At 43.8% G+C, this 22,250-nt stretch overlaps 1 protein-coding gene across 1 annotated transcript; it reads left to right on the forward strand.

Moving 5' to 3' along the window:
* Window positions 1–376: 376 nt before the first annotated feature.
* capn1 (calpain 1) lies at window positions 377–22,160 on the forward strand. The gene is made up of 22 exons (XM_046379989.1): window positions 377–563; window positions 3,920–4,635; window positions 6,568–6,637; window positions 8,056–8,174; window positions 12,813–12,946; window positions 13,772–13,940; window positions 15,165–15,248; window positions 16,008–16,093; window positions 16,873–16,947; window positions 17,254–17,414; window positions 18,001–18,161; window positions 18,253–18,264; window positions 18,414–18,625; window positions 18,763–18,802; window positions 18,893–18,958; window positions 19,053–19,110; window positions 19,269–19,333; window positions 19,598–19,666; window positions 19,870–19,948; window positions 20,093–20,209; window positions 20,358–20,416; window positions 20,505–22,160. Exons 2-22 carry the CDS (start codon window positions 4,381–4,383, stop codon window positions 20,529–20,531), a joined length of 2,118 nt encoding a protein of 705 aa, XP_046235945.1. The 5' UTR covers window positions 377–563; window positions 3,920–4,380; the 3' UTR covers window positions 20,532–22,160.
* The last annotated feature ends 90 nt before the right edge of the window (window positions 22,161–22,250 follow it).

Consider the following 22,250-nt stretch of genomic DNA (forward strand, 5'->3'; position numbering starts at 1 on the left):
ATTGTTTTTCTTTTTTTTTGCGAAAATGACAAAAAAAAACAAGCTTCCAGGAAAACAGTTTTATAAACGACAGGGATAAAAACCCCAACTACAGTACATTAGTGCTGGAGGAAGTATTCAGATTCATTGCTTCACTGCTGTTCATACGACTGCTGTAACTTTCACAGTAATGCATATTGTTATGATCCCAATTGGCTGCTAAAACCTCATCTATTTCTCACTCAAACCCCTACAATTCATCTAAATTGAAGCCACCGAGACAAAACTGCATTATCAATCGGGGTCTGCTGCAAAGACAACGACTACATGAGAGCACAGAGGGTGTACACCCCGTGTAGTTGTCCACCCCTGTGTGGTTTATGACTAGACTATGACTGCGCAGACGCACTGCGAGTGGGGGTGAGCAGCAGCACCGATAGATCTGAGCAGAGACAGCAGGGCGTTTCTGAATTATATAGCGGTGGTCGAGAACAGGGGAGGGGACGACTGTACGCTAAACATGGAAACTGGAGTAGTACATTAAATGTCTAAGTAGTTGTCTTTTAGAGGAATCACCCAGCAAGGTAAATATGACATTTCTTCACCCACACTGGTTTCACTTTACTGCTTGTGCTGCGCTGCAACAAGATAAGTATCTTAAAACGCTCTTGACATCTTAGTCTGAACTTTTTCATACGCGCCTGTGCGCCATTGCTTTGCGAAAAATAACTGCAACCAATCAGCTGAAACAAAATCCTCTCGCAAAACCAGTCTGTTGCAACTTTCAGGGCTCCGTAAAAGCCATGAAATCTGCCAGTGATGTGCGGTTATTTGCGGGAAATCTGTGCTCGGTGCGGGCCGTGCGGATCCTGTCTTTGATGAGGCTGAAGTGAGACGAAATGGGTCGCCCAGCTGTTCGCGTAGGTCAGCTTGGGAAAGTTGCAGTTTGACAGCTGGACATTGTATCTCCTCTGAGAGACCACTCCTACCACCAGGACTACATGCTTATCTGTGTGAGCCGTATGTCTGTCCTCACATTTAACGCGCACTGCTATATGATTTAAAAATATACTAAAGTGACCCGAGAGAGGCCTATTCACTATGATTTGACCACTCAAAGTGGAATAAGTGCTATCTACATGCACAAAGTGACTCTTCATCCCTCTTTGTGACACTCCAGGAGTCAGCATTTATTTTCACCACTGGACACTGTGAGTGTCTAGTTTCTCTGCAGGTCTATTTTCTCCACGAACACTTTAGATATTTCATTTCACATGTCTTTGGAATATGAAGCCTGTACGCAGAAATACACCAGAGGCGGATCAGAATGCTTACTCACAGCACAAACAGGCTTCAGGCTGCTCGGTTACAATCAGCATGTACTTAAGCAGCCTGAGTTGTGTTGCAAGGAGGAAACCACCGAGATGTTCAGCGGCAGACCTGCATCAGCAGAAAAGCAGCAGTGACACATAGTCTACTGTACATATACTTGGACTGATTTCAGAATCCTTGTGTGACTACTGCAAAAACTCCCCCCCGTCTTTGTCTTTACTGTATATGTTTCTACTTGTAGCTGACCCACATCTTTTCTCCAATTGTGTAGTAACAATAACAACTTAATGTGCATGTAACCCTTTGGTAAAGGTTTTTTTGCGTATGTTTATGGTTCATTACGTGGTCAGTTGTGGTGGAAATGTCTTTGACCTTTGCAGTTATTTCAGTTCCTGCTTTTGAGACAACACATAAAAGCAGCAAGTTATGGTTTGGGTGCATGCATATATTTATAGTATATAGTTTAATTTGCTCATCTGTTTGAATTAGCTCCACCGGAGGTTTGACTATTTGTCTTTATAGTAATTCAAACTGTAGCTGCCTGGAGTCTTATGTGTCTGGACATGCAGTCTACAGCCTGTCCTTTCTCATAGATGTCACTACCTGCACTGAGGTGGACGGTGTGTGTGTGTGTGTGTGTGTGAGAGAGAGAGAGAGATGGGGGGTATGTAAGTATGCTTCACATATGAGTTGAAATAAAATATTCATTCCAGCCAGACTGAGCTCATGTGGGGCAGATTGCACCCTGATAGCATGCAGCAGAGATAAAAACCACAAAATGTTGTGATGCTAGCAGAATAGCTGAGTTGTTGGTTACTCTAATGCCAGCAAGCATACTTTGCCCCTTGATTTTATTCTCTATTATTAAAGTAACATAAAGAAATGAAAACATTGATGTAAAAAATGCCATGTGTAGTAATCGTTTGCAATCTGCTGGGACGGCAGCGTCTCATGTGTGGGCTCTGCAGCCATAGCAGCAACAGTGATAACAGCTGATTTACTAGCAGCTGTAGAAGAATATTAGAAGCAGAGCTCATAGCAGTAAGAGTTGTGCCTTTACTGCTGGTGCATTTTTAACAGAATTCCTTGGACTAGTGGGGTGACATCTTTATTTTGTATGATTAATTTGCTCTTATTTTATCAAAACAAGTTGCACTTTTTGCAAAATGTTCCTTGAACACAAAGAAATTTGGTCTGTTGATGTATTTAACCAACAGTCAAAGACGAGTATGTGCATTATTATGTTCACGCAGTCTAGAAACACGTCAGTGTACCCGTCTCCATGAAGACTTTGTTTCTTTGGGTGATTTAGGTGAGACCGAAGACCTTTTTGTGTTTCATTGCTCTTTAAAGGCTAAACTAAAAAAAATGTTTTTGGCCTCTGCTGGTGGCAAAATTTACTTGAGTATAAAGGAGGCAGAGTCAGTTCTTAGCAAATGTTTTATATTTTACTTTTCTGACAAGTGTTGCTTTACCGTTTTAGCAGTGTATTTGGTTTCTTATATGGTCTTATGTGGTCTAATATGTGGGCATCTCCACCATATAAGCAATACTTGGCCGTGCAAGAGCTTTACCTCAGGTGACGAGTCTAAACTTATGTTTTAAATTTGTCAGATTTAAACGGTCTGGTCATTCACCGCTGCCTTTTCACTCTTTGGGCGTGATGCTGTGACACGTTTAGTGTGAAAACTTGTTGTAGCCACATGTTCTGTATTCTGTTAGCAGGAACGTTTCTTTCTCACTCCCCTAACTGTCCGTTTTCGGTGGGTGTGGTTCACAGTGTGCAGTGGAAACAGTAACAAGGCTGTACGGCTTTCCTTGAGCCAATGAGAGTCAGACTCGCAGCCAGTGTTGTGACTGACAGCTGAGTCTTGAAACGGGAAGAGTGTTCAGTTTGGATAGCAGGCACTTGAGGTAATAAAAAAAATAAATAAAAAAGACACACCTTAAAGTTAAAAATAAACTCGGCTTTCGTGTTGCATCTGTTTCTCTTGTTTTGGAAGGAAACAGAGAGGCAGAAAGAAGCAAAGCAAAGGGCTGCAAAGACGAGCGAACTGAGATGAACTCCTCACGAAGCTCCAGTTCTGTCAAGAGCTTCGGAGGCACTAATGACGACCACCTCTTTGTCCCTGCCTCTGCTTAATTAAAGAGTCGGAGAGAGCTTTTGCTTGTTGTGGGCCTCGTGCCACCTTCATTGTGCATCAAGATTCGTGGAAAACCACACCCTCTGTCAGCCCCGTGCACAATAACCGCACACACACCCACACACACACACACACACAGTTTGCTAATTCAACGATGTGATTAAACCTGGACTGTAACACGCTTCTGACTGACACTGTGCACACATCAGCACCACACAGTAAAATCAGCAGCGACGTGCCTGCTGTGACTGAGCCGTTTGCTATGCATAGTGAGCATGTGTGTGCATATGGTCGACTGAAAAGAATCAAGCCGGGCTCATATGCACATAGGGAGGGTGTATACAGCTGCTGCTTTTGTCTGTGATGCGTCGACAGGTACAGAGCTATGTATGGACATGCATCTCTGCATGCTTTTCTCAGCGCTTTTTCTGTTCTGCGTTTCATTTTTCAATTCTTTCTTTCAGGGTTTTTCAGCTGCTGGCGGGACTGAAACTCCTGCACTCCTGTCGGCATCAGCTGTCCAGAGGAGAAAATACCAATAGATTTGTAGCCCACTGGGACAAGAGCTGCCATCACTGTGAGGACCAGAGCCTTTAAAGCTTATTCATTCAGAGATTGTTGTTGCTTTGGATGCAACCATCTACATCAAAACCACAAGTACCGCAACCAAGCAGCGGCCTGCTCTCGTCAATGTTTAATAGCTTCTTAATGGCTTCTGATGTTTCATTCTGATTTATAGCTGAGGCTTGAAGCCATTACCGTCTTATATCCGATTTACATCAAAACTGCCGCAGTGCTTTACATCAAAACAGTAGCTACAGTAGCTGCAATAGGTCACAGTTTGCCTCATTAATTATTGACACATTTTGACATCGTATTGTAGTTCCACACTTTCAGCAGACATTGCTAACTCCGTAAGCTGAGGATGGAGGAGCGCATTTATGCTACAGGGATGGCCGCCAAGCTCAGGAGCCAGTGGGATCGCAATGAAGGTCTGGGACAAAACCACAAGGCCGTGAAGTTTCTGGGGCAGGACTATGAGCATCTGAGAGCCCAGTGCCTCCAGAGTGGGAGGCTTTTCGAGGACAGTTTGTTCCCTTGTGCCGAGTCGTCTCTGGGATTCAAGGAGCTCGGCCCGAGATCCTCCAAGACCCAAGGAGTCCACTGGATGAGGCCCACGGTGAGGAAGGGAGGGCACAGAACTCTGATGGGTCTGGGTAATGTTGCTGAAGATGTGATGCTGTTAGATCTGAATTTTGAGGGTTACAGCAGTGCACCAGCAAAACGATTAAAAGTTCATACTCGTTCGACGCATGTATGGGTATTCTTAGTGGTGAAAATAAAGGAGACAGTCCGGTGAATATTGGAATTTTAGACCAAACTTTAACTAGTTTGGCTCAAAAACACTCAGTCCTGATACTCCTGTCAAGAGACTGTTTTAGTCAATTTATTACAAACCTTGTATATATTTGACACATGCTTACACAACCTTTTTAATGCACGAAAACATGGAATTTATGCAATTCATTTCATAATTTCTTCTTTGTTTGATGTTCTAATAATGCAGTTTGGATATCAGCATCCAACTATCACTCGAACCAGTTAACTGGAACAGTCCACAAACAAGCATGGTCATTTCATGTCAAGAGACAGCTGTGAAGGAAGTTTCTGATGATCCTGTCGTCTTTAATCTCTCTCTCCTCACAGACTTGAATTTCATCTGCTGCTTGGTAACTAAACTTTCGGAGACTGTGGTTCGATTTTAATCGTGCATCATCACCACCAGTCAGGAGCTCTGTTTGCTCCAGTTTATCCAGCCATTCTCTTCTTCCCCTGCCGTTTATCTCTCCAAACATGCGATCCTTCCCTGCTTTCCTCTCTCTCTGTGTTTCTCAGTCTTTCATCACTGCTCTCTACATTATAAATACACCACTGCGGTCCCTGTAGCTGAATATAACACCACAGACCGAAATGGCTTTGCCTTCATTAGGTGTTATCACGGCAGGCCCGAGGACAGCACGCTCTCATGACTGTTCGATTTGCACATACCGTGACAGGTCGCTGTTGTCAGTCTTGTTATAGAGCGGCGAGGCGAGTCGTGATCTTAAAAGCTCTCGGGGTCGTGATCATCAGCGTGACTGCAGCCTCATAACTCCTCTTGCTGCTTCCATTTCCACAGAGTGTGTAGACCACCGTGTGTGCATGAGTGTTAACATGTGTCACTTGTGTGTGTGTGTGTGCTCGCCTCTCCAAAAAGTCTGGTGTTTTATAATGCATGCGCCTTTCCTGCGCCACAGGATCTGTAATATTTACGCTGCGCAAGAGGGTTCATGATGGGCGTTTTTTCACTTTTCCCCAGAAATCTGTATCCTGTGTGAGCCTGAAAAAGAGAAATTAAGCTTGTGTGTGTGTGTTTCTGTGAATCCTCCTTCGTGTGTGTGCTTGTAGGTTATGGGGATAAATGAAAGATTTCTTTTTATAGCTTTATAGTGTGGGGTTTCTCACGCTCAGCGTGCTGAGTGGAGGATGATTCAGGGCCATAGTGGGAAATGAGATGTGAACAAGAAACACCAGAATGCAACACTGTTTTCCTGAAGTCTTTGTTGTGTGACCTCTGCTGGTCCTCAGATAGTCCAGTTCTAAGTTTAGCTTTTAAAAGGGGTAGCTTCATATTTGATATCCAATTTACTAATAAAGTAGGAAAAAGTGTAACTTTGGAAATCGGCATTTTAACTTAGAAATGATCTCAATGGACTGTTCAGTTTTGTTCAGGCCGGAAACTTTGGGATGTTAGCTTAGCGCAAAGGACGCACAGAGATGAAACTGTAAATTTGTCCAAATGTCAGGTTTCTCTTTTAAGCATGAAAACAGACTGTTGACTGTGAGACTTTTTCCAGTTTTCTAATTGGCCATGTGGAGGTTTTCAAAAGCATTTTAACTTTTAAGCCGATTTTATAAACCATATTTTTCCCTGTCTCTCCCATGAACAAGGCCCTTTTCAGTGGTCAGCACAGTCAGCATGAGAAGACAGTCAGTGTATAACATGTTTGTAACCAGGCTATCCAACAGTGGCGCTAATGTATATGTTTTCTTTGTGTGTGCCACTGGACAGGACTTCTGCAAGCGCCCCGAGTTCATCGTGGACGGAGCTACTCGCACAGACATCTGTCAGGGAGCGCTCGGTAAGGCCAGGACACTCCCCAGCTGTCTCACTGTTACAACACGTTGCACCATTCAGCTGTTAGAGGTCGGGAGAGGAGAGAAGTAGCTGAGATTTAATCTAGATAGTGAGGTCAAAGTGAGGAATTCAGTGACCAACTGATTGTCTGGAGACGCAGGACGTAAATGTGTAAAGCTTTACCCCTAAACCTTTACTTAGGCCGGGGTTAAAGAACTGTTTCGCTCTTACTGAGATGTCAGAGCAGAAAAATCTCAATAATAAGCTTGAGGAAAATCATGGCTGCATTTTGTAATTTCATCCAGACAAAGAGTGGTTGGCTCCAGATCACACATTTGAAGATATTAAAAAAGTCAAACCGAATCAGTATATGAGTGATAGATGGAGATGACAGTTAGTGTTTATTGCCTGAGATGTTTTTTGCTCAACACAGTGCTGCATTTATAATTTATGCTTTGTTTCCCTGCCTCACATCTGTAAACAAGGCCATTGGCCCTCTGTTTGAGCAGCTCTGACAGTGCAGGAAGTGTCTTCTCAATATGAGATACTCCACTCCCCCTTCCCCCATCCCCAGCCCCAGAGGAAGAACCGAATTGCAAAACAATAACCCCAAAAAATGTTGAGCCGGAAAACATAATTCTCTGCTTTGTTTTAAGGCCAAAATGCGTCATGACTGAGTGGTCTTTATCACCACCATGGGGTTAACTACCAGGTGCAATCAGGCTGTTAACAGATTATGTGACAGATAGGAATATAAGCATGTTAATGTAAAAGTGAAACAGTCCAGTGCTGTTGCTTTTGGTTGTGAAGTGCAGTTGTAGCGTGTACTCATTAACCAGCATTAAAATGAGTTCAAATAGTAGGCTGGTCAAAATGTCAAACTGCTGAGCACTTGTGGACCTGATCCTAGCAGGCCAGATAACACAACTCAGAGCACTGTTTTGGCTTCTCACAAGATTATCTGGAGGACACACCACAAGCCGCTCCGGGTGTTCCCGCCCTCTAGCCGAGAAACTTTGACAGCGCGATGTATCACAACAGGAGCAGCTACTGTTGCTCAAAGCCACCGGGTGGTTCCTACCCATAGCAGCCACTTGCTGTGAGGCTGTGCTAGTTTAAAATCCTGTCTTGGGTCCAGTGGAACAAGTGCCTCTCCCTTTTCCTAGAAGGCAAAGCTTGTTCAAACATACCTCTGTACACACACTCTTCACTAAGCTGTTCATGGGGTAATTCCAGTTTTATGAGTGTGTTTCCCACTGCATTCAGCTCTCCACTCATGGATGTGGAGAGATGAGAATCAGTTTTATTTGAAATGAATGCTTTACATACACAACCTGTTGCCATTCTTGTGATGATTTAAATGAAGGGCTGATCCAGTGTGTGTGTGTGTGTGTGTGTGTGTGTGTGTGTGTGTGTCCACAGGAGACTGCTGGTTGCTGGCAGCCATCGCCTCGCTCACCTTGAACGACAACCTCCTCCACAGAGTGGTCCCTCACGGTCAGAGCTTCGGGCAGGGATACGCTGGCATCTTTCACTTCCAGGTGACAGCAGCTTCACTTCCTGTTTTTACACTTGAATAGTACTACTACTTGAGTAGTACTCGAAAGTAACAGATTACATTGACTGGCCTGTAATGAAGTCATTTATTTGATGTGATTGCACATTGTTGAGTATAGTTTTTAAATCAGCAATCTTACTAAAGCAGAGTAAAGAGTAAAAACAATAATGTGAAATGCTAAAATCACCCTGTGGTGATTTCCCCTTTTGATAGATTGCTTATGAACTTCAGTGAGGTGTGTGAGGGCTTCCTCACCATTTCTGTCAGAGTTGTTAGCGTGAATCACATCTCAGTCGTTTCTCTGGATGTGAATTTGAAGTCTTGGCCGTTGACGACCGTGTGGTGTGATTCCTTAAACTGTGGCAGGATCTGCTGCTGAACACTGATAATACTGTGCTCTGTACTGTGCCCTCATCAGAGCCTCAGCTGGTGACTTAAACATCGTAGGTGGATGAAAAGTAAACTATTTCCTGATGCTATGTGAAAGTCAAGACGTTTGATTGATTCAGCGATTAGAAACCAAATTGGCACCAACCTCACTTCTTTCAGTTGTCTATCTGCAGCAACGCTTCCTGTTATGTCATTTCCTGTTCGAGTGAAATCCAAGTTTGTTGCCTTTGGTTCAAACCTAAGTGGTGTTGAACTTTCTCCACTGATGCATTACGAACAAACCTTTTAAACAGAACTGGAGCTGCTGCAAAAGATTCTTTGCAGTTTGCTTGTTTGTGTTAATACAATTCAAGGCATTCATGCTGTTGGCCACTTAGCAGCTCGGTGCTAATTTGTGAAATAGTGCATATTTTTATATGGTATAATTATAAACTGAACTTGTTTGGCGTTTGAAAACAAGAGAAGCATTTGTAGGACAACCCAAAAAGTCTTTGGTAATCTAGAGTTGGTTATTCTTAGTTCATCATTCAGTTTAAGTTATTCTTTCTCTCCCCAGAGATTTCCCAGCAGGAATGAGGATTTAAAACTGTAATTTTCCTTTCATAAAACTCTTTTGGTTCCTTGTCAATTCCCACTGAGTCATCCGAGATAACTAGCCTCTCAGATCCACACCCAGTTAGCCAGTCAGCCACGTCTGTGAAGACAAAACTACTGTTGACAATCAAGCAGTTTTCCCGCTGTAGTTCAGTATCACCTCCCCTGCCTGAAGGACCAGTCCAGTCGCTTTGCCACTTACATTCAAAATATGTGTTCTATTTCTTCTGCCTCTGAACCTCTGGCAGCCTTATCAGATGAACTTTGCCTCGTATAAAAAAACAAATACTGACGCACACACACACAAAGCACAGGTGAGTCTGAGACCATAGCTGCTGCACACTGGCTTGATTATAAACCCTTTAATGCAGTAAGTGGGCAGGAAATTGAATCCAGCATGCAGCAGTGGTTTATAGTCCCTGAAGCAAATCTGTACAATAATTAATCCATCAACTAATCATGACTGTGGGACTCTAGTGTGAATAGTCTTTTTCTTTTCTGTACTGTGTACAGCTGCAGGTACTTGTTTCCTGTGTGTTTATTCTTTCTGAACGCTCATCCTTCCCTTGTCCTTGCATGCTTTGCACCCTCTATATCCTGTTTTCTGCTGTGACACTGTAATTTATTGGACTAATAAAGGATTATGTTATCTTATCTTAATTATGAAAAGTTCAATTTGAATGTAGTGTATTTTACAACCAAAATGAAGTCATTTTCATTTTATGTTCTGCGTGAGGAAGTAATTTTGCTCAGAGAGCATAGTGAAGGCATTTCCATGTGTTTTGTCTATTTGCATGTGTTGCCTGAAGCTGCAGTGCATTGAGCTCGTGCAGCCATTGTGCTTTTGATTTAGGCTACAGAAGCCGCACTTCCGCCAAATGCTTTCGGTGTAGCACCCTTGGAAACTAAACCCGTATTGTGCCCTCAAACCCTCAATCAGTCCTCTTGAATGGAGGCTGGGTTGTAACTGGGGTTACCCCTTTCACTTCCTGTTGGGAGACAACAGAGTTCACTTGTCTTGGCCTTGAGAAGCTGCAGCATTTATTGACTGACAGACCCACACTGCTTACATTCTACTGCAGGCTACATTACGGCCAGACTGACAACAGCTGTTAACGTTTTCCTCTGCAGTTTGTATTTAGAGTCGCTCTGTCTTTTGCTGAGCTGCACCCTCACTTGTGTTCATGGCATTTGATTGTTTATTACAACCAGACGAGACGACTCTGGGTACTCCGACTGACCAATCGGTGGTCTGCTGCGTTTTAACTCCACCTGTTAGTGTCGGATCAGTGTGTTAACGAAAAAAACCGGGCTGAAAGTTCTGTTGGTACCATTCATCAGTCTTAATTCATCCAGCAAGTTGGTTTATCCGTTGGACAGCCTGTCACGCCTTCTGGTGTGGCTGTCGACTTCTTGCATTGTGAATATGAATTTCAGGAATGTATTTGTTCTTTTTTCCTAAAGCAGTTTTTCAACCTCGTGTTGCAACTGACGACTTGAACTCAAACTAATTCCTAAAGCGACTATGCAAGACACAGCAGACACAGAAAGTTGAGTGAGTCTGTTCTTACTGTTTCTGATGCAGTGTATAATAACTGAGTAAACACTTGAGGTTTATGTAGAAATCAGCATTAATTGAATTTATTTGCAGCAACTCAACATGATAGAAAAAAAGCAAGTCTCCCTCCTCAGATGTCACACATCCATGTCTCCGGTGCTTCCTTGTCTGCAGCCCCAAAACGTGTTGCCCCAAAACAGCTGGACTCATCTGATGTTTTATACTGTGGCCGCTCAGCCTGCTTTGTCACAGGGCACTTTGATGCAGCGAGCGCTGTGCCAGCCAGACTGTCAGCTCGCCAAGTGCTGACGAGGAAGAGGGAGAGGGAGAGGGAGAGGAAGAGGGAGACAATAAGACCAAGGAGGGAGAGAGAGAGAGAGAACGAGGAAGCAAAACAGGGAGGAGAGGTTAGGTTAGGTTATAGTGGAGTAGGAAATCCTTCTGTCAGACCCTGAGGACAAAGATTTGAGCACCTGGGACTGCAGCGCTGACTCGTCTGACATCGAAGGATCAATAAATACCATCAGATACACAGAGCTCCCATTCACTCGTCTGCTGGGGATGGTGACTCAATAACAGAGAAGCCAGGGAAAGCAAAGGAGAACTTCTGCCCTGTTTCTCTCTGATTATTTCCAGAGCTGCTGTGTTCATGCTTACACTGTCGAACACAGGCGACCTCATGTGCATGTACATGCAGTATACACACACACATTGGCTCTTTCTGCTAGAATGAGTGGAAATAATACCGCCATTTGCTCTAAATGTTTAGAAACACATGCATTTGTTCAGCGTACATGTATGGAAGCTACATGGGTTGTAAACAGATATGATTGCTTTGTATTTAGCACTGAGTTGCCTTAGTTTCATTGTCAGTTTTTTCCGTTACTTGCCGTTTCTAGTTTTTCTTTTCTGTCCGAGCGTGTTTCCGCTGTGTGTGTTTGCTTTTGTGCGAGGCTTCCCAGGAATTCTTCTTTGTGTCGGTTTGGATCCTTTAAGCCTCCAGATAGATCATCCAGACCTGGATGAGTCATCCCAAAATGTAATTATGAGTCCTGGCAATGGGAATCTTACTTGGTCAGAAAAGTAGGAGAGAAAAGGGAGGGACGCTGTGCGAAGAACTGAGGCAGGCAAACAAAAGGAAAGAGTCTAAATTATGAACGAAGCAATCTCAGCCATCTCAGTTGGAAGCGAATGAAGCCGTTAACTGGGGCAGAAATCTTTATTATATTATATTACCACATATATTTTACACAGAACAGTCTGAACAGGTTGCCAAATTCTGTTGGGAGGGGTTTCTCAAGATATAAAAGTGCAACTCATGACACAGATGTGGTAAGAGTTTGTTTCCTTCTGTGGCCGCCACATTGCTGTGAGAAAAACGCTCAGCTGGGACAGTGTGAATGAATAAAAAGAGTGTGTGAAAGGCTCGAGCCTCCAGCTGCTCTACAAATCAAATTACACTGACACTGTGAGCGCTTCTTTTGCATGAGGATTATTGCTGTACTGCCTCGAGGTTTCTAATAAAAACTGGTTTCATTGATTTGCTGTGTGCTCGCTGCACATGCAAACACTCCCTCAAAGTCTCGGCGCGATCACAGTGTGAAGTATCCTGTCGCTTTTCCTCTGTGTGAGCAAATTCTTAACAACAATCTTTAAACGACAATGAAGCATTGCAACCCGCATCTTTAAAACACTCAGGAAGACATGGTACTGAAAGATTTTTCCAAACATAAACTCCAACACTTCGACCTGAGTCTGAGACATCTCTTCACGTTGTGTTGGTCAGTTCTGCCCCCTGCTGGCCAACACTCAGCAGCCTCGTGGGAGGACCTCATGAAGGACAACAAGTCCTAGAAGTTCCCTTTGTTGTTCTACCCGGCCCTTTTGGTTGGGAAGCCCCAGACTTAACTATCTAACCATACATAAAATAGTTTTCTATAGAACCAGCACTTTTGCCTTTGGTGTTGAAGTACCATGTATATGTTCAAGTTTTTTTCCTTATATATACTGATATACCCAGTTGATTTATAGCCTGTGTACCTTGATGAATTGTAACGTTTTCTTCTGCCTGACCTGCAGTTCTGGCAGTTTGGCGAGTGGGTGGAGGTGGTGATCGACGACCGGCTGCCGGTGAAGGATGGGAAGCTGCTGTTTGTCCACTCGGTGGAGGGGACGGAGTTCTGGAGCGCACTGCTGGAAAAGGCCTACGCTAAGTACGACTGAGCAGAGAGACAGGGCCGCAGTGTCTTAATGGCCTGTTCAGAAAGTCCAAGTATAAAACACAAGTTTTACTTAACACTTTAAATTATCAGCAAATCATGTACATGCTGGGGGCCAACGTTTGGCTTCATTTTTGTGCTTTTAAATAATCATTTGGATTATGCATGACTGCGAACATTCAACATAGCTGCTGTGTTTTGTGGACACTTTCAGCTTGTCCTGGTTTTGATTACCGCTGTGAGGCTATAGTCAGTGTTTATTCCAGTCAGCAGCTCATGTTTATAGTAAATCCACCATGATGTAAACATAAAAATGTGTATGCTCAGGGTCCGGCCTGAGTCTCAGCTCTCAGTCGTATGATCTTACTGAAGACTGTAGGTGGTGGGGGTTTTGTACAAAGAGGCCTGTGAGCGGAGTGTTTCTGCATGCCGAAAGGCTTTTGGGAACATGACCCTCAGAGGGCTGTTAAGCAACTCGAAACTCAGAAAGCTGCTCCAGCTGTTGTAAGTGAAGGAAGTGTGGAAGTGCCTCAGTGCCAGGTGAGGCGAATTTCTCACTGGGAGGAAGAGTGTGATCTAAAAGTGCTCTGTTCTTCTTCGATGTACGTTCATATATGGTAGCATCAGCCACTGTGCATCAGACACAGAGCAGACACTTCTCTCTCTCTAAACTTTTTACTGCTAGTTTATGTATAAACGTTGATGTTAACATCAACCTGAGCATTACTTATGTTATTAATTCTGTTTAAAGCTTGCACATATTCCTAACAGTTCACTGAGTACTGTGTGATCGTTTTAAATCCTTGTGTTGTGTCCCAGGTTGAATGGCTGTTATGAGGCTCTGTCAGGCGGCAGCACGTCAGAGGGCTTTGAGGACTTCACAGGCGGCGTGACGGAGATGTACGAGCTGAGAAAAGCCCCCTCCGACCTCTACAGCATCATCAGCAGGGCCATAGAGAGGGGGTCACTGCTGGGCTGCTCCATAGACGTCAGTACCACAGCATTTGTGCACTCTTGTGTGACTATAATCAATATTTTTATAATAACAACATGTTAAATGAGAGCGATCACAGAGGCCTTTCTGCATTCCCACTTCAAGAAATGAATCCTGAGTGTTGGCCCACACAGAAACAGGTTTACTTTAGGACGGCCAATTTAAATCAGTAAATGAGGTTTTATCGGCCATTTTTGCATGAAAAACTGGAGTGAAAATACGACACCTGGTGGTTTTACAGGCGACTTTCTGCCAGGAGTTGGAGCTTCGTGCTGCCAGAGGTGGTGCTGCAAATGAACATTTTCCCCAGAACAGCAGTGTTGAAGAAGTTGGAACAATCTGTTTTTTTCAGAGGGTGAAAAGAGATTATAATGGTGTCTGATGTAAATATAAAGTCATCATCTAAGTTTCTTTTTCCTCCTTCTGCTCATCGGGACAATTAACTACTAAATACAGTGAAAGGGTACTACAGTACGAGTCAGATCAGGGAAATTTGAGGGCAGTGAAGATTGGGAAATGCTTGGTGGGGAAAAGGTTGGAGCCTGCAGGAGTTCAGTGTAATTCTCAAGGACGTATCGGTGAAGCGGATGTTTGCACACAGAGGGGACTGAACCCCCGTCTGTCTTGTTGAAGGACATGTTGTAAAGTCAGCCTGTCTCCCTGTGCTGCTCAGTTTGGATGGAAAGAAGTGTCTGGTTCATCCTGAACTTTCTGCAGCGCAGATGATGAAACAGTAAAAGAGTGAGACAGCAACAAACAGCAACAAACAAAGGAGGTTTTGTTCATGGGCTTTTAGAACTTTACACCCCTCAGCACTCGTTGAATTAGCACATTTATTAAGAATTTTACACACATTTGTTTGAATAGTCTCGCTAAAGGCTGAAGTGCTAGAAGCGAAGGCAACCGGATAGCTTTAGGTTGCTGGAGACGTTTCACCTCTCATTCGAAAGGCTTCTTCGGTTCTGAGACTGAAGGGGAGTTCCAGGTATTTAACCTCTCGTGGGGGTGTCACCTTTGGGGTGGTCTTGAGGGTCGTTGACACTTTGTGCAATCGTGAGAGCTGCTATGGTCACATGAGCCAAGTTGTGACTCATTACTGTGACTGTCTGTGACACCCACGCGTGGAGGTTCAGTATGCTGATTTCTTTTTCTTGTCATCCTGGTTTTGCGAAACACGTTGTGACCTCTGTTTTACCGTGTGCACTCTCTCATCCGCAGATCACCAGCTCATTAGACATGGAGGCTGTCACATTCAAGAAGCTGGTGAAGGGACACGCCTACTCTGTGACCGCAGTGGATGAGGTGAGCTGGAATGAATGCAGTGAAAGTCAGAAATGTATATAAAGAAAACCATTAGAACACCTGAGCATTACACCAACATGGACTTTAATGACGTCTCATTCTAAACACACAGACAGCTTTGCAGCTCTAACAGCTTCCACTCTCCTGTGAAGGATTTCCACAACATGTTGGAGTGTTTCTGTGGGAATTTGTGTCCATTCATGCAGTAGAGCATTTGTGAGGTCACACACTGATGTTGGACCAAAAGGCCTGGCTCACAATCTCCGTTCCAGTTCATCCCAAAGGTGTTGGATGGGGTTGAGGTCAGGACTCTGTGTGGGCCAGTCAAGTTCTTCCACACCAAACTCATCCAACCATGTCTTTGTGGAGCTTTGCTTTGTGCACTGGGGCACAGTCATGCTGGAATAGAAAAGGGCCTTCAGCAAACTGTTGCCACAAAGTTGGAAGCATAGCATTGTCCAAAATGTCTTGGTGTGCTGAAGCATTAAGATTTCCCTTCACTGGAAGTCAGGGGCCGAGTCCAAATCCTGACCAACACCCTCATAAAGAAGCATGTCTGGATACTTTTGTCCATATGGTTTATCAAATGTCAATTCATCATGGTGTGTTTTGCTGTAATGTATAATTCATTTCAGACTGACTTAATGCAGATACACATGACACATGCGTGCGGGATGTGAAACCCATTAACACCATGTGACAGGAACAGTGAAGCAGGAACAAATCGTGAATTTCAGGTGGTGTTTCTTCCCCCTTTAGGTGGTGTACAGAGGAAATCTGACCAAGCTGGTTCGCATCAGGAACCCCTGGGGGGAAGTGGAATGGACTGGAGCCTGGAGCGACAAGTGAGATTTTACTTCACTTGAGTCGTGGCATTAAATTGCAGACCTTTATGGGAAATTACAGAGAAGTGAATGAGACCAATGGATACGCTGCAGGATTTAAGGCTTTGGGCTGCACCATGACCATGTCACATCTTCATGCAGGCTGACAGATGGTTTTTCCATGTCTTTATTGACCCTGAAATTAGTTCCCAAAGCCATTACTACACATCCGCACTGATCCCAAAGAGTCCCAGAAAGAAAAAGGAGAGGGAGTGGAGGGCAGGGGGTTAGCTTGGCTGCTCCGCTTTCCTCCGCAGTCGGACAGAGTTGAGTAATGGTTGAGATTACATAATATCGCTGTAGTTATGAAAGAAAAAATACCAGACGTTTTCCCACTGCCAACAACATGTCACAGTCCAGTTGAGAATCCTCAGCACTTCACACAGTCAAACGAAGTGTCCTCTGTCCTCTCAGTGCAAAGACTGTGCCACTTTGCTCATCTAAAGATACAAAACCATAACGCATGGACCAAATTAACTTCAGCTATTCTGTACGTTTATGTAAAGATAAATTGCATAACATTCTTACTGAAAGGAAACTTTCATATGTGAATTTACTATGCATAAGAGAAAAAAATGCTCATCTGCCCGCTGTGGTGGTTTTAATGTCTGGAAATAGTCTCCATGTCTCTGCAAAGGTTTTTAAGAAACCTTTAACTGAAATCTTTTTCTTATAGAGTTTACCCCCCCTTAAAAGAATAAGTAGTTTTACTTATTTTTATCTCTTTGTCAAATCTTCAGCTCCAGAGAGTGGGACAATGTCGATCGGTCCGTCAGAAGTCGGCTACAAAACCGCAGCGAGGACGGTGAATTCTGGTGAGTCCTCTTCGCCTCCACTCGTGTCATCATTACTTTGGTCTTTTTAGGCTCAGTGTTGTACCCATAACAGGAATAAAGGTGTATGTTGAGTGTCAGATGCCAAGCACACATGATCAAACTAAACTCAAGGTTTAATTTTACTTTTAATTATATACTGGTGCCCTCAGCAGTGAACAGTACACGTTTGAAATGGCAGCATCATTTTCCATCTGTACTTGAAGGAGGTTCAACTCTCAGACTTTGTGATGGAAAAATAACTTTTGACCAGCGTGTCCCAGCAGCGTGTCTATTTCTGTCTGCCAGGATGTCGTTCAGTGACTTCCTGCGCGAGTTCAGCCGTCTGGAGATCTGCAACCTGACGGCTGATGCCCTGCAGAACAGCCAGCTGAAGAAATGGAGCTCCTCGCTCTATCAGGGAGAGTGGAGGAGAGGCAGCACCGCTGGAGGCTGCAGGAACTACCCAGGTATGAAGTGACGAGGAAATGAAAGGGGAAATGGGAGCGTTATATGGTAAAGGGTCTTCCCAAGAACACTAATTTAATTTTAGTTGTAAACTTGGGAGATGTTTGTCACCCCACACTTTCTGTTTCTCCACTGAACAAACCAGTTTTAGGATCACATGACGGAGTTGAATTCTGTCTTGTAGACACTGAATACTGCTTTTACTTTTGGAAATTTTGGCTGGATTAAAAAAAAAAAAAAGAAATGTTTGAGAACAAAACAAAGAGTAAGTGAGGATTTAGATGAATTTACGATAGGAATGTGAACCAGTGACTCCCATTAAAACAATAACTCACTAAACAATGGCCTGCAAATTTTGGAAATTCCCCATCGTGACTGAAGACATGCATGGACGTCTGTTTCCTCCACCCTGGAAACAGACATGCATGGACGTCTGTTTCCTCCACCCTGACCGAGACGGCGCAGTCTGTGTTCTTATATTCTGCCCTACTGATGGAAACACAGTTTAACAAATTTCAGTTTTTACTATAAGATACAGTTTCCTGAACGCCGAATGAACGACCACACCTTTTCAACTCTTCCTCCCAGCGACCTTTTGGCTCAACCCTCAGTTCAAGCTTGTGCTGCAGCACCCGGACAGTCCCGGCCAATCAGACTGCAGCTTCCTGGTTGGCCTCATGCAGAAGGACCGCAGAAAGCAACGGCGGGAGGGCAAAGACATGGAGACCATCGGGTTTGCCGTCTATGAGGTTAGCTGCTTAAAAAGTTAAGCCAGGTTGGAGTCATTTATGGGAACTTAACGTCCTGTAACACGTCCGTCTCTCTGTCTGTTCTTTACAGGTTCCACGGGAGGTATGAGTTTCACTTCTTCCCGCTTTTCCCTTGTGATTCAAGAACAACCTAATACAAGCAAACCTAATGGGATTCAACCTGATTAAAACATTTAAAGTGCAGTTAAAGTCAAAAGTTTCTGAGAAGAAATGACTCTCTCCCCCTCCCAGCTGGCGGGCAGGTCGGGGATCCACCTGAAGCGAGAGTTTTTCCTCACCCACGCCTCCAGCGCTCGCTCAGAGCTCTTCATCAACCTGAGGGAGGTCAGCTCGCGGTTGCAACTGCCGGCCGGCGAATACGTCATCGTCCCCTCCACCTTCGAGCCGCACAAAGAGGCCGACTTTGTCCTCAGGGTGTTCTCGGAGAAGCCTGCCGACTCTGAGTGAGTGGCTTGAACATAAGAGGAAGTTTTATTAAGTCTCCCCAAAATAACCAAACTTAGCATTTGTGCAGAAGGTATGAAGAACATTATGATGAAAGAAACGAAGTAACTTGAAGTCTTTCTTCTGTCCGTCTCAGGGAGCTCGATGACAACATAACAGCAAATCTTCCAACAGAGGTGAGAGGAAGAAACACGACAACTGATCCACTGAAGTCGTGGAGAGAAAACCCAAACTTGTACTGAGAGCACTAACCGTTTGTGTTTCAGGTTCGGCTGGATGAGAGCCAGATCGACTCGGGCTTCAAGAGTCTCTTCAGGCAGCTGGCGGGGCCGGTAAGCAGGCATGGCAGGAAGAGGAGCGGGGACGTGGTTCACGGGATACACGGTCATATGTACGCTGTTTAACCTTCTCTGTTCGTGCCAACAGGACATGGAGATCAGTGTGGTAGAGCTGCAAACCATATTGAACAGGATCATCAGCAAACGTTAGTAATGACTCTCGGCTGCGGCACAAGTTTTGTGTTTTGACATTAAGGAATAACCTTATTTAAAAGCGTCTCCAAGTTTGGTTCAAAGTCAAATCTGATTTTTGCGCATGTCCTCATATTCTTCTCTGTTTGTCTCACTTTTTTCATGCGAACAGATAAAGACCTGAAGACGGACGGCTTCACAAAAGAAGCTTGTCGCAGTATGGTAAACCTGATGGATGTATCCTTAAAACTGCAGTAAAATATTAGCTTATATTTTATGTTAAATATTAATACAATATAAAAACAAACAATGGAACAAAGATTGTCAGAGTCTTGCATTCTTGTCAGACAAGGATGCTTAAAACGACGCACCAGAACAAGAGATACTGCCTTTTTTGTCATGCGTTCCTCTCGTCAAAACCTACATTACCCATAATGCAACCCAATGAAACTCAGCCGATCAGATGAAAGTGACCGTTGTTCCTCAACGTTCTCGGCTCAGACGGACGGCAGTGGAAAGCTGGGAATCACAGAGTTCCATGTACTCTGGGAAAAGATTAAACGATACCTGGTGAGATGAAACGCTGATGGGTCAGACGGGGAAATGGGGATAAATGATATTGATTGTGCTTCATGGTAGCTGCGTCAGCCTCCTGTTTATTTTGACATCTGGCCAGTGGGCTGTTTTGTTGTTTGCTGCTGAAATATTTGCGACCTTCCATTTTTTATCTCTTATTTCCTCCTTTCGCCACCTGTTTGCTGTCACCGCGCCAGACCATTTTCAGGGAGTTTGACTTGGACAAATCAGGCACCATGAGCTCCTATGAGATGAGGATGGCTCTCGAATCTGCAGGTACTGTTCTGTTGCATCTCCGTGTAAGAGAAAGGATAGAAGAACACAAGTGGGAAGCAGCACTCGGTGTTGTCCACTGCTGGGTCGTGGGTTGAACATCTCTTTCCGACACTTTGTCTCCTTTGTTTGTGTTTTCTCTCTCAGGCTTCAAGCTGACCAACAATCTGTTCCAGCTGATCATCCTGCGCTACACGGAGGCCGACATGACTGTCGACTTTGACAACTTTGTCACCTGTCTGGTCAGGCTGGAGACTATGTACAGTGAGTCCCATTACTGCACATCTTAAAGGAACAGTTCGTCTACTTGTTATCACCTCATGCTGGTTTTTGTAATGTTTTAGGATTTGTGAAGAAAAGCCCCCATCATATTTAACTTAATAAGTGCTTTTTTTTGTTTCTGTCTCTGCAGAAACCTTTCACACCTTGGACACAGATAAAGACAACATCATAAGCCTCAACTTCTTCCAGGTATGGCCACACATTTACATGACCGGATATGGAAGTGTGCAGCTTAGCTTGGCTCTCCCTAATTCTCTTCCTCTCTTGTGTTCTACAGTGGATTACCATGACCATGTTTGCCTAGAGATGAGTGGACTCCTCTGTCACTGTTGCACGCCATCCTGCTGCAGCCCAGTGTATTGTTGTTTCAGAAGTGCCTTTTTTTCTGCTCCAGATGTTCCTCTCCTCCATGCTGTTCAGACCCCCCTGATGCTAAAAGACTGTAAATTCATCTTTACAGTGCCTGTACTGGAAACATGTAGCTTAGCAACATAGCTTCCATCTGCAGCATTTCATAAGACCAAACCTGACTTGCAGAGTCGAAGTGCTCCATGTTAGCTGCACTCATGTTGCCAAAGAGCCAAACAGCACTTCAGAAACATGTTACTGCTGTCCACTCTAACTCAAACCAATGTGATTGTTTTTGTGCATATGAATCTAGATGTATGACCAAAACTTCTACATGCAAATTTTGCTGCCTTTAGGGGGGGGCAACTAGGGGATTTTAAATCATGTAGTGGTTTACTTTTTAATGATGTTTTTATTGGGAATTGGCAATCACTGATTTAGCTACTCTTTATACTAAAAAATGTGCTTTGCTGCATAAATTTGCAAAGGGAGAATACTTTTTGACAGATTTTTAATTTTTTTAAAAAGGTGGCTCAACCTGCAATAGTTTACTTACTTGAGGACAACATGCTAAACGCTCCCCTGAGGGATAATTTCTGCAAACGTCTCGGGTGTTGAGCTTGCTGTCAGTTATCACAGTCTCAGAGCTGCTGAGGGTGCCAATTTGTTCTCCAGCCTGCTCCCATGTTGCACATTCAGCGCATATGAATTGTGCCCAAAGTGGGTTTCTAAGCAGCCTTTGTGTGGACGTTGCCAGCTTTACAGCTTGTGCCAAACTTTGCTTTCACATCATCATTAAGGGTCCACAGATGAAGCTTTGCGGGGCCCAGTAGTGCAGAGACAATGGTGTTGTGCTGTATCGTAGAGAATGTGTTGACTCATATTTCTTTAAAACTAATCCTGTTTAGCTTTGAGAGGGTACCTGCTTATCATTATGCATGTGGGGGAAAAAGCTTTTATTTCATTGTTGAAACTGGATGTCTTAGTGGTTTAAAAAGGGATGTCCGCCTTGTTTAATCTTGCCTTTCGAGGGGAACAAGAACACGTCAGTACTTTAGGTGAAGGTAAACAATTATGTAAGAAGGACGTATATGTTGTATGCATGCAGTGTGATATGTGATGTTTTGTCTGCCTGGTCTGATTCTGTTCAACTAGGGGAGCAAGTGTTTTAGTCGAAAAGTTTTTAATGTCACGTTTGGCAAAAAAACAAAACAAAAAAAAGACTTGAAAGCCTTTAAGTGTAGAGGATCTAGATGTAACCTGCAAGTCTTTCAAATACTGAAATTGTTTGTTCTTACAGCTATCTTCATTTTTGTCTTTTTGTAAGTGGACGACTTTAATTCAGAAAATGTAATCAAAAAGCAGCTGCCAAACCCATGTATTTATGATGCTCCAACAATGCCAGCGTTCTTCTTCTCTTCAGGTTTTGCAGCGTAACGCTTATATAACAATACCTACTGTTTACACAAGAAACATTCTGGGTCCCTTTGGCCCCACTCATCATCTGATACATTGGTTCACTGCGTGGCGTCTCTGTAAAACTTCCATACACGCTTTGAAAATAAACTTGGGAATGTTTTCATGACTCACTGAGTCAATTCTCAGTTTATATTTACATGAATCTCTAAATCACGTCTGAGATAGCTGATTGTTTTCTGGTTGTGATGAGTAAATC

The sequence above is a fragment of the Scatophagus argus genome, chromosome 23 (genome assembly GCF_020382885.2).
Source record: "Scatophagus argus isolate fScaArg1 chromosome 23, fScaArg1.pri, whole genome shotgun sequence".
In the NCBI taxonomy this organism is placed as follows: Eukaryota; Metazoa; Chordata; class Actinopteri; family Scatophagidae; genus Scatophagus; species Scatophagus argus.

Excerpts from the sequence above, each read along its gene's own strand:
- capn1 (XM_046379989.1), top strand. The coding sequence starts at position 4,381 with ATGGAGGAGCGCATTTATGCTACAGGGATGGCCGCCAAGCTCAGGAGC. Across the intron at positions 12,947-13,771 it reads CTGGAAAAGGCCTACGCTAA|GTTGAATGGCTGTTATGAGG; the intron begins GTACGACTGAGC and ends GTTGTGTCCCAG. Across the intron at positions 16,948-17,253 it reads AGCGAGGACGGTGAATTCTG|GATGTCGTTCAGTGACTTCC; the intron begins GTGAGTCCTCTT and ends TCTGTCTGCCAG.